The sequence below is a fragment of the Enoplosus armatus genome, chromosome 6, assembly GCF_043641665.1.
Source record: "Enoplosus armatus isolate fEnoArm2 chromosome 6, fEnoArm2.hap1, whole genome shotgun sequence".
Classification (NCBI taxonomy): Eukaryota; Metazoa; Chordata; class Actinopteri; order Centrarchiformes; family Enoplosidae; genus Enoplosus; species Enoplosus armatus.
The window spans coordinates 4,928,527-4,940,520 of record NC_092185.1 but is presented as its reverse complement, the minus strand read 5'-3'; the positions used below and the strand labels follow the sequence as shown (position 1 = coordinate 4,940,520).

Below are 11,994 nucleotides of genomic sequence, written 5' to 3'. Positions count from 1 at the left end.
AATTTCTTATCTTCTTCTTTTTGGATGACCGTATGAGGTTTGTTATGTTGTTGACATGACTTGGCAGCTGGAAATCCTCCTTTTCTAGTTAGGATTAATGAAGCATTCTTTCTTTCTTCCTTTCCATTTTTTCTTTAATCTATTTTCTTGTGTTTTATTCTGGAGGTAAAATGAGAAATCTTCCGGTTCTATGTTGTGTTTGCTGCTTAAGGGGAAGTTTCCCCCCCCCCCAAGGATATCGATGGAGCGGGTGGAATGTATCCGGAGAGATCTACAAGACTATGGATGACTTTGTTTTGGTTTGCAGGGCACCCCGTATGGGCGGCGTCGGTGCCCACAGAGCGTCCATGTTGAGAGCATTATAACAAAAGTACACACACACACACACACATGTCTGGATTATTTGTTTACTACAGAGAAAAGAAGTGGAGTTTATTTTGAGAAATTCCACGCGCGGGCGGAGCTACGTGGATGTGACCGCTTGTAAGAGCCGCTCACGGTTAAAAAACGAGCGCCCCCTTCAAGGAGGACCAGCCCGCGAGCGGTGCTGCTCTCTGTAGATCTACACCAGAGCACGTGCTAAACCTGCGGGGAGATCGAGGCGGTGCAGAGCGTTTATATATCTGTACAATACTGAAGTCTCTCAACCAATCAGCTTCCACAGCTGAGGAGCTGCCTCCTGCTCAGCCCGTCGCACTGTGATGACGAAGTGGAAGTCAGGAGATATAGATGACCATATTTAGATCCAGCCTCAATTTATATTTCTGTGGAGAGATGTTTAGGTTCACAGCATATAACAGGGGCAAAGTTTTCTTTTAATAATTATTATTCTAAGTCGAATACTCAAGTTATATTGCTGATTGCTTGTTGTATATTTGTTTTAATAAAGTTTGTAGTGGAAGAAAACAGTGAAGCAATCATTAGTTTCCTTCTGCCAAATAACTCACAGCTTCTGCTTGTGTTTTTCTGAGGGCTCTGATGAGGTTGTCACATTTATTTTAAAGCTTTTCGAGAGAAAATCTATCTGCTTTTGTAGCATTCTGAATTTGTCATGTTTCTTCAAAATTATATCTAAATATTATATTAAAAATTTGTACATATACTTTTCTTTGCTTTGGTTGTTGGAATTAAAAAGAAAACGTTAGTTGTATAAATGATTACAAATCATATTGTACTTGAATGTCATTTAGTATTTTCATTAAACATCTGTGTGGTGTGGAAAACAATTTCTGCCAAAAATTAAATTCTGAAATTAAAAATAGTGTGTAGTCAAATGGGTGCTCAAAGAGTCATAATTGTGATTTTTAAAAGTGACAATAATAACAAAATAATTTGGCAAAATATTGACATATTATGTCATAAATCTTACTTAGGAACACATAACATTTTGCTCTAATCTTGAAACAAAAAGTCACACATTTGACTGTTTCGCATAATGTTGACTTCAAAAGTCTTTACAATGACTTAATTTGACTCGCTATCTCATACTTTTGACTTAGTATTTTTATTTTTATCATTCCCAACTTTCTAACCTAACCATCTACAAGCTGACTCTACCTTTTCTCTGCTTGGTTGTATAACTGTACATTTGCTGGTATTTTATGCTCTTCACACTACGTTGCTTTTGTAGACTTGTTCCGTGTTCATAAAAGCAATGACTGCAGTATGCCTGTGTTCATGAAATGCACCGTTTTGTTCCACCTGTGCTACCCAACAGAGAAGAGAGCCCATAACTTAATATTAAGTTAAAATAGTGATTTTATATTGTAAAACAACTGTTGTCGTGTTTTCCTACATGATGAATCTCTTCAAATGCAGATCTCCAGAATATGAATGCATTTATTTATATTTTTCCATCTATTTAGCTAATATGCAGTCAACCTATATATATTATTGTTTAATATTTATAGTGGAATAATTAAAAAAAATCTTTAGAAGAAGTGATCACACACAGTTGATTTTATTTATTATTTTTTCTTTGTTAAGCGTCTGCAGCAGGAGGCCTGAAGAAAAACTAACCTTCACCGTGACAAGAAAGTTTTTTTTTTTTATAACAGTGGTACAATTTCAAATAAATATCATAAAACACTTCTTTTTACAATAATCCTGAGATTGAAATCAAAAATAACAACAGACAGACTGACGGGGGGGAAAAGCCTCAGAGCCTCCTCCATCAGTCGGGACCAGAGACGTAGAGGTGAAGCTATGAGTACAGCGCAGTCCATATTTGTGAGGGCAAATGTCGCTGTCGGCTTTAATTCGAGGGAGTTCACATCCAAATCACACCAACAGGGTAGCAATTTCTGTATATAGTACTAAAGGTCAAAGAAGTCTGGTGGGACGCGCCCCTGAAATGTTGGTAATAATCTCTCATTACACAGGAAAACTGAGTGCACACAACTACGGCAAGTAGAGAGGGTCAAGGTTGAAGCAAGACGTGGGTCTGTAAACCGTGTGAAAGCGTAGCGGATAGTTGGGGGAATCATTTTAACAATTTGTGGAGGTACACTGTTGCCCCAATATGGATGTAAGCACACCCTAGAGTCTTTTTGGACATATACGAGACCCAAGTCCCGTATTTGGGTCACGTGATGACAACTGAGAAAAATCCATTTGTTGAAGAAAACTGTGAGAAACAGTTGAAAACTCTAGAAAAGGTCAAGAATGAAGTCTCAAACATTCAATCAAGTTCTGAAGAAACAGCTTGATTCTATCTTGAATGCTGTGAATTTATGTCATGAACAAGCACAAGTCTGGTGTTCTATATTTTTCTTTTTGTCGACAAATCCCAACAACGCGTTAATCCGTCTCTCTGTAATTTCTGACTCCCTGTCTGTCTCAGCTCCAAGCCCATTGGTTCCTACTGAAGACATAAATCTTTAAAAAACAAAAAACACCTCACAAAAAAATGTTTCCTGTTTAAAAAGGTTCAGTAATTTCCTAACACAGCTGCTCACTGTCGTTTTTTATCAAACAAACAAAAGGAAATAGTGCTTTTGTTAGGGACTACTTTCAGTGGCGGATTAATCCACATTTGGTGCTCTGGTGAGTCGACGTGTGTTGCTTCACCTCTGCCACATCTCTGGTCCCAGAGTTCATCAATCTCACATCCTGAGATGCAACTGAAAAGTAATGAAAACTAATAATCACTGATGACTAATGATATAATAATTAGCCACCATTATAATATAATTGACTAATAATCAGAGGACGGGGAAGTTAAAGTTCAGTTTGTCCTCTGTGACGTGTCCTCAGTCCAACACGAGTTGAGGGCGACAGACGCATCGCAGCCAGTCTGGAGGTTTTCTCCGGTCAGTTTCCAGGCCGGCGTCGGGGGCCAGAGGGGTCGGAGGTCAGGGGGTCAGGGTCACCTCATATCAGGTCTGAGGGGCCACTGCGGGGCCTGGAGGGTTCAGGAAGCGTCCTGATGGCTTTTGCAGGGTCAAGTTCAAGGGGAAGGGTCAGGCTTGGGGTGAACAGGGCTGAGAGGCGACCGGAGGAGTCGAGGACGTGGATTTCTTCTGGGTCACATTTAGGGCGGCGAATCGGGGAAATTTGTACAAATGAAATGTCTGTTATTTGTAGGAATTTGTATCTGAAAAATGACAGACGTTGCGGGCTACTGACCAAAACAGACACTAACCTCATCAAAAATATTTTACTTGAGCTTAACTGACCTGACACTTAGGGATCGAAATTCACTGTAATACTGTTGGATTTCACAGGTTTAAATACTGAAGTCTTTGGTTGCATTCGTAGATGACTGGGATGGGCCAAAGTTGCACACTGTAAAGGGGCAATTATGCGTTTCAGGAGGGGCTCCCCCTAAACGACACGATTGGTTATCGTCTGTGTCAGTCACAGAAACCCTGCTGGTCATAATTTATATTTTCACCAATTCTAGACTTGAAAATCTGTTTATTAGTCTTCCTGAGCCCATGAAAGCAGTTGAGGTGAGGAGTTTGAAAGATGTGGATGTTAACGAGGCGGGGGTCTAATCAAAAGACGCAATCCATTTGCATTATGGGAAATGTAGGATCCAGTGTTTTTTGGCACTCAAACCGCACTAGGGACTAAAAGGCCGGATATCTCGGCATCTGCTGCTTTGACTTTTCTTTTGATTGGTCTATAAAAGGTCCAAATTAAAAATGTTAGTGATCTGTGGGAGGCAAAGGTTCATTGGAGGTTCCAAATGACTGTTTTAGGGTTTTTTTTTGGTAACAACGCACAAGTTTCATTTAAGTTAATTTATAAAAAAAAAAATCTTCTCCCTAACACCTATAGGGCTCCGTAGATCTGGCATATAAGGACTTAAGCGTCGTTTCAGGCCTGACGGGGGAGGTCACTGAGGGGACCTGGTGGTACTTTTTTGGTGTGTTGGGATGAAGGGTCCAGAGTCAGTGTTCAGGCCTGCGGGGGCGACTGCGGGCTGACCATGTCGTGCAGCTTCCTGATGTGTTTCTTCAGATCAAAGTTCCTGCAGAAGCCCTTGCCGCAGGTGGGGCAGGTGAAGGGCTTCTTGTCGTTGTGCGTGTGCATGTGGAAAGTGAGGTTGTACACCTGGTGGAACGCCTTGCTGCAGATCGAACACTTGAACTGCTTCTCCTCGCTGTGCGTCAGCTTGTGGTTCTTGTAGTTTCCTGAAGTCAGAGGACGAGAAGTCAGATCAGGACTAGAAAACCCGACACACTTTGTTCAGTTTTATGGAAACATGATGAATGATACATGTCCATTAGGTCAGCGGCTCCAAACCTTTTCGGCTACTGGCCCTTTAGAGCAACAAAGTTATTACGAGATGTAGTCGATCTGTGAGCAGCGAGCAGTTTCCTTCACAGCTTGGAACACTGTTAAAAAACTAAGCCTAAAAATGTGTCTGAAAGTCTGAAAAACAGACAGGATTTCTGTGGAAGAAATGTCTTATTCCCTGTTGATCATCTCGTGACCTCCTCAGATTTATCTTCTGACCCCCCAGGACGGGAACCACTGCATTAAGTGAACGTAGAGGGACCACAGGAGGAAAATGAAGGGGGGTAACTCAGGTCATCTCGTATAGCTAAATAAATCTGTCTTAGCAGTGTCCTCTGATTGTCTACCAAAGTCCAGATGAGAGAGGAGAGGAGTTCACGAAAATGTTGATAATCTTGGTCACATGTGTGGACTTTCTTTTGCCCCGGGTTTCACCTCTCAGGTTACATATGGCTGCCCTCTGATTGGCGAAAGCAATTAAAATCACGGATGTTAGAAATCCCACAACTCAGACGTCAGTGTCTTCAGTGGATAATTAGCAGAAGTCAGTTCATAAAAACGCTGTTTTAACTTCATAGCTGAGCAAGAGAGACGTAAGGGGCCAAACTAAGTCATCTGGCAGGACAGTTCACTGAATCAAGGAGACTAATTAATTAATGATTAAAATTAGCGAACAAAAGTACTTAATATTAAGTACACACATTTGTATCTTGAGGAAAATGACTTAAAAATGACTATAAGTTTCACCCAACTCTCCTGAGGAGCGTCTTATTAAAGAAATCAGTGGTGGAAAGTAACTAAGTACATTTACTCAAGTACTGTGCTTAAGTAAAATTTTTAGTACTTTACTTGAGTGCTTCCATTTTATGCTGTTTTACACTTCTAATCGACTACATTTGAGAAGCAAATCTTGTACTTTTTACTGCACTACATTTATTTGGCAGCTCTAGTTACTTTGTAGATTTATATTATTGTAATAAATGTAATCAACAAATTATTTATAATGTATTATCATAGATCAAGCAGTACATAAACTAATTTACCAGCAGCAACATTAATGCACCAATCCAATAATTAAATATATATTAATATGAATGTATGACTTTTAATTGTAACAGAGTATTTCTACACGGTAGTACTACGACTTTTACTTCTAGGGTTGGTATTTTGAAAGGTGCTGCTGGATGATGGTTTGTGCAACAGCCATAAATGGTTTTATATTGTACTGAATCTGCTTTAAATCTTGACTTCTTTTTAAAAGTCTGCTGTTGTGATTTGTATTTATTGTATCTTTTAGAACCAGTCAGTCGTAAAAGTCCCTCACAGGGACATTAAAGTGTCCTGTTCCTGTTTCTGTCCCTGCAATCTGTCCGTTTTATCAGATGTTGTCATGATTTATTCTTTTTTTTTTAAACAGATGCTTTGACAGTTTCAGATGATTTGGCCTTTTTGGGTCTCTGTCAAAGTGCTGACTGACTAACTTCCCATAAAATGATTTTGTCTTCCCCCGTATCAAAGATCTTATTACAGCAAAGCACACTGATTTCTGCTACATGTATAACTGCTTCTACAAATGTTGAGAGTAAGATGAGAGTGACACACACTGAAGAGTGTGAAAAATATCACATTTATTATTATTATTATTATTATTTTAACATATAAACACACAATGTGCATAGAAATCAATACATTAGTGGGAAAAGTTGATTTGTAATCAGTGTCATTCACAAGTGTTTCAGTCAATAAGAATGTACAATAATAACTAAGCTCCAGTTCTGTTTTGCTAAAAGGTTAAAAAAAAAAAAAACGCTTTTAGTTTATGTGTTGCTTAATTTGTCTCACCTTTCTGATGAAATCCTTTCCCGCAAAACTCACACACGAACGGCTTGTATCCCGCGTGGATGCGCGTGTGCGTGTTGAGGGTGGAGCTGCGGTTGAAGGCTTTCCCGCACTGGTTACACTTGTGCGGTTTTTCCTGGAAAAAAAATAAAGAGGGAAAAACAAAATTATTATCACGGTGGAAAATTGCACATCCGAAAGAAGTATTTAAGAATATTATGGAGACATCTGTAGGAAAGTTAAAGCGATGCAACGAGATGATCCACAGTGAAGTATTTAATGACTTTACACATATTATAGACAGATATTACGTTTATTTTTCATTCATTCAACTTTAGGATTATTTTAGCTCAATGTTTTGGAAAGAATCAGCCTGGGAATATTGTGGGAACGTTGTGGGAACGTTGTGGGAATGTTGTGGGGATATTTCTGTATTAATGGAGTGTCACAGTGACGCCACAGGAGGAGCTCAAACATAACAAACAGGCGGAGCAGAGGCTCGAGGCTCTCACGGTGTTTCCACGACTGTCCAAAATAAATCAATAGTTTGAATCATAATCTATATTTATTTACACAAAAAGTGAAGCGAGTTCAGTCCGAGTTTAACCCGTCTATGACATCACCCTTGATCTTTATAATAAAGGGGTATTTTCTTTTATAAAAATGTGTTTTGTTTTTTATTTTACAGGATTAACTAATAAGGACACACACACACACAACATGTATTTTTAGTGTGAATTACAGCGGATCTTTAAAATGGACGACAAGAGTTTGCTGGAGTCCCAACAGACACAATCACTCCTCATAAAACACTTCATTCAATCAAATGTCTCAAAAAGGTCCCGCCCACAACAAGTAAAGAAACTTTAACGCTCATCAACAGTTAAGTTATCAGCGAGTCTGAGGCTGTTTAAGATCATAAAAAGGCCTTTAATGATCAAATGTTCTAGTTTTCTTTTTTTAAATCAGGGAAAATATATATATATATATATATATTAATTTTATTAATTAATTATCTCTTGGTGTGAATTATTTTTATGGCAAAAGTACAACAATAAATGACAAAAGGAAAAAGACCAATAAAACCAACCGTGCCAGTATGATTTCCTGACATCAAACCGGCCAAAACTAAACTAAAATAAAACTATTAAATGAAACATTTAAGAGTAGTTTATCAGTCCGGATTGAACTGAGGAGCTCGGGCTACCTGAGTGTGGATGATCTTGTGCCGGCACAGCGTGCTCGCCTGCCGGAAACCTTTCCCGCAAACTTTACACACGAACGGCCGCGCGCCGGTGTGCACGGGCATGTGGCGGGTCAGGTTGTAGTGCGCGTTAAACACCTAAAAGGGAACATTTAAAACATGAAAACAATAATGAATTAAAAGCATCAGACACGTCATAAATACCCCCCCCCCCCCCCCCTCTCCAGTTTAAGGGTTTATCAAGTGGCTCGTGGTCTTTTCCATTAAAGCCAAAAAGAAAGAAGACAAAAAGAAATGGGATGCTCTTTAATTATCAGATCGAGTCTAATTAAAGGGAATCTGTCAGGGGTCATTTCATGGAATTAGAATAAATGTAGTGGGTCATTTAAAACCCAATAATAACCACGTAAACCCGCACAACACGCACCATAAGAGAGACACTCTAATTCACAAACAACACATGTCATCCTGAAGAACATTTGACGTTTTTAACGAATAATGATAATCTTGATTTTTAGAGAAATGAACAACATTTAATTCACGTTTGGTTCGCTGTCTCGTGCTCGTGCGTTAAATGTTTCCGTTAAACCGAGAGGTCCAGAAAAAAAGCGTTTAAATGTGCGTTAAATGTTTCCGCTAAACCGAGAGGTCCAGAAAAAAAGCGTTTAAATGTGCGTTAAATGAGAATCTCACAGCAGCTGAACAACTCGGACACAAAGTGTGGACGAGACGAAACAGAAAACTTCACTTTTTCATTTAAATCCAAAACAGCTGGTCCTGGAAAAGAGAGGGAGATGAAACAACTTGCATTTATCCTGAAAGAAAGTCTAAAATAATCCCGGTTTGTTTTTGTTTTTTTAAATATTAAAGATAAAGATAAATAAAAAAAGGTTTAGTAAGAATGAGTCTTATTCTGGTTGTAATTGTAGTTCGTTTCTTTATAAACATTTTACAGCCGTAATGTTTCTGAAGTTTCCCCTCAGATTAAGATGATGCTGCAGTTTAATCTCTCACTCGACTTTTCCTTCGTTTCTTTTTCTTTTTAATGTTAAAGATATTATCGCCAAAGAGCGTTTAAATAATGTTGTTTTTATCCGTCCAGAAAATAATAATAATAATAATAATAATAATAATAATCTGAACTTAAAGTCTCGGGTTTGATTATTTAGTGAATACATGAGTCACGGAGCAGGTCTGGATCGGTCTGGATCGGTCTCTGTGGTTCGGTTTAGTTTCCCCCTGTGGTTACGCAACAAATCAAATAAATCTTCCGCGCAGGACTCACCTTGCCGCAGACCTCGCAGGTGAAAACTTTGGGCTTGCTTCCGGGACAGGAGCCGTTCAGCCGGGCCGCCGCCGCAGAGCCCTTAAAGATCTTGTCGGTGAGGATCTGGTCCCGCTCCTTCATGTAGTGCTGGATCTGGCTCTGAGACAGGTCCTTGAAGGCCTGCACGCCGGACACCGGGTACCGCTCCCCGGCCTGCTGCAGGCCCGGCTTGCTTTTCTCCGCGATGAGGGCTTTGTGCCGGGCGGTGAGCAGGTACGAGGCCATCGGGTGCAGGTTGACCAGGCCGGCCGGCGGGGGACACGCACCGCTTTCCCCGCCGCAGTTCAGATAGCACACGGTGCCCATGGTGGGGAAGGAGGACTGGTTCACTACCCGGGGTCTGAAGAGTTTGTACTGGCCGGCGGTTTGGCTCACAGCAGAGTCCTCCTGTTGGTTCTTGTAGTTCAACCCAAAGCCCAAAAAGTCTGCCGGAGCGGCGAGAGAAGACGCGTCAAAGTGGCCCGGATCCAGCCCGGTGATGCTGAGCCGGTGGCCCGGTTCGTACCCGAGCGGCACCAGCGGGATCATACAATGCAGCGAAGACGGACAGACGTCGGGTTTCCCCACGGGAGCGGACTGGAACCAGCTGGGGAGCGGTATCGACTTGGGCTCGGGCGTCCTGGCCATAATCCGGTCGATGGAGAAAGCGAGAGGCTTGCTGCTGCTAACGCCGGAGGTGAGCATGTCGGAGCCCGCGGGCTGGCTCCCAGAAGCCGGGGGGGAGCCGAGGATCCCCGCTGGGCGGCGGAGAGGACCGTCCATCACCTCCGCATCAACCGCGCCGCGACAACAACAACAAGAAGCTGCTGGAGGGAAGCCGGGGGTCGGTGCTGCTCCTCACCGGCCCACAGGAAAGGGCATCATCTGCCGGGGAACCCCCCCCTCAAAATCACCGGCCCGTTCCCCCCCGCTTATTGACGACAACCAGGGCGGCCGTGGATCGCTCGATAACGGCGTGCCGAGAGCCGAGACCTCGCCGATCGTTACCGTCCAGGAAGAAGAGCGGAAAAGTAGATAATTTGCTCAATTCTCCTCCGTCGATTCTCTGCACTTATCGCCGCTTGAGGAGGAGGAGGAGAGGAGGAGGAGGTTGTCCCTTACTTGGCAGGACTCCTGCTCAACTGGAAGGTATCTGGTAAATCCCAGGTCCCCTTGTGGCTTCGCGTGACATCATATTTTTTTTTTTTGTTAAATCGCAATACGGCCGACGCGCAGCGGCCGCGGGGTCAGGAGCTGTCAGAGTTTTAGATCAGATCTGGACGCATCTTTGGCTCCCGAAACCCAGCCCTTTTACGCACAGCTCAGAGAAGACAAAGAGCTGTCATGTGGGTGAACTTGAGACAGCAAACAGATCGAGATATTGAACAGAAAAATGGATTTCAAGTCACTGATCTCAGTCTTGGCGGGCTTTGGATCTTTGAGTCACAAACTTTGACTTTAGCGCTTTTTTTTCTCTTTTCTTTTACGCACCAGATTTTTACAAGCCGAAACCCACCGCGGCAGAAACGACTCTGACAGAAAGCCTCTGATAGATATCTGCTAAAGAAGCAACACGAGAGATTACCAGCGCGCTCTCCTCTAATCAGGTCCTGTCTCTTTTTTTTTTCCCTCGGATGCAAACAGCTCTTTTGCGCACAGAGAGCGGACTGTAAAAAACTCAGCGGGCAGAAACACAAATTCCACCGGAAGAATCAGTGAGAGTGACAGTGTGCAAACCGACAACAATACCTCCATCCTGTCAGGGATGAAAGCAGAGAGTGAGAGTGGGTTTGATGCTGAAATTTCCCTTCGAGGGTTTGAACAAAAGATGGAGAGAAATAAAAGTGACCGCTGAGGGCCTGAAGGGCGACGCGAGGCAGCAGAAAACACAGTGAACACAGTCAAACACAGAAAAGAAATATTTACATGCTGGACTGAAGCCGATGTTCTTTTATAAGCACATTACACAAGAAACATTTTTAAATTTAAAGGTTTCAATTTTCTCTCAGGTGAATAACTCTATACGCCCATTTAAAACAACGGAAGATTAACAAATAAAGATTATTATTGTTATTATTATTATTATTATTATTATTATTGAAGCGTTTGACGATCAAACAATGAGTTTAAATGACTGAAGGAAAACAACTTTAATAATAACAGACTGTGAAAGAAGTCAAGACCAAACAGGCTAAAGCTGCAGAGAGAAAAAGGCTTCGACTAAAATACAAATCTAATAATTCATGTAATTATTATTAAAAAAAAACCCAAAGTATTAAATAATGAAGGCAGATAAAACGAGTTCTTAAAACGGCAGTGAAGAATATTTATAATTATATCCATTATAATTATATATTTTTGGCGACACAAACTGAAACGTGATGCCACTAAGAAAACAGCATCTGTCAGTTTATAAAACCTAAACATTGCGGTGGAATTAACGCTTAATAAAGTCTTAATAGCTTGTGTTATTGAGAGGTGTTCTGACTTTTATGGGATGCTGGAACTCGTGGGACGTTTCAGGCCACAAACAACACATTTAGGCTGTTGAAAATATTACCATTATTATCATTACAAGTAGCATATATATATATATCTATATGTAGCATATAGAAATATATATCACTGTAGACACACACACACACACACACACACACACACACACACACACACACACACACACACACACACACACACCTCAGTGCTGCAGGAATTTTATTCTGTTCTGTTAATGTTTGTTTACTCTTATTATTTCTCATGCTCCATGTTATCGTTTTATTTGTATCCATTGTTTTGGTCTTGTAGTATTTTATTTGTTTTATAACAATAATAACACGAATGGCAACACTTCACTTTAAGTCCCCTTATTAAGCGTCTCTAAGCCGGCTGAACAAATGGT

The 11,994-nt window shown here is 41.2% G+C and overlaps 1 protein-coding gene across 1 annotated transcript; it reads right to left on the bottom strand.

Annotated features, from left to right (window-relative positions):
* Window positions 1-4,404: 4,404 nt before the first annotated feature.
* Window positions 4,405-9,878, bottom strand: fezf1 (FEZ family zinc finger 1). Its single transcript, XM_070908015.1, has 4 exons — window positions 9,075-9,878; window positions 7,793-7,927; window positions 6,589-6,721; window positions 4,405-4,640 (listed from the first exon to the last, which is right to left on the bottom strand). Exons 1-4 carry the CDS (start codon window positions 9,876-9,878, stop codon window positions 4,405-4,407), a joined length of 1,308 nt encoding a protein of 435 aa, XP_070764116.1.
* Between the last annotated feature and the right edge of the window lie 2,116 nt (window positions 9,879-11,994).

Bases quoted from the DNA above. Each gene is read 5' to 3' on its own strand.
- fezf1 (XM_070908015.1), bottom strand. From the start codon at position 9,878: ATGGACGGTCCTCTCCGCCGCCCAGCGGGGATCCTCGGCTCCCCCCCG. The intron at 7,928-9,074 runs GTGAGTCCTGCG...GTTCCCTTTTAG, and splicing joins CCTGCGAGGTCTGCGGCAAG to GTGTTTAACGCGCACTACAA. The intron at 4,641-6,588 runs GTGAGACAAATT...CTCTGACTTCAG, and splicing joins GAAAGGATTTCATCAGAAAG to GAAACTACAAGAACCACAAG.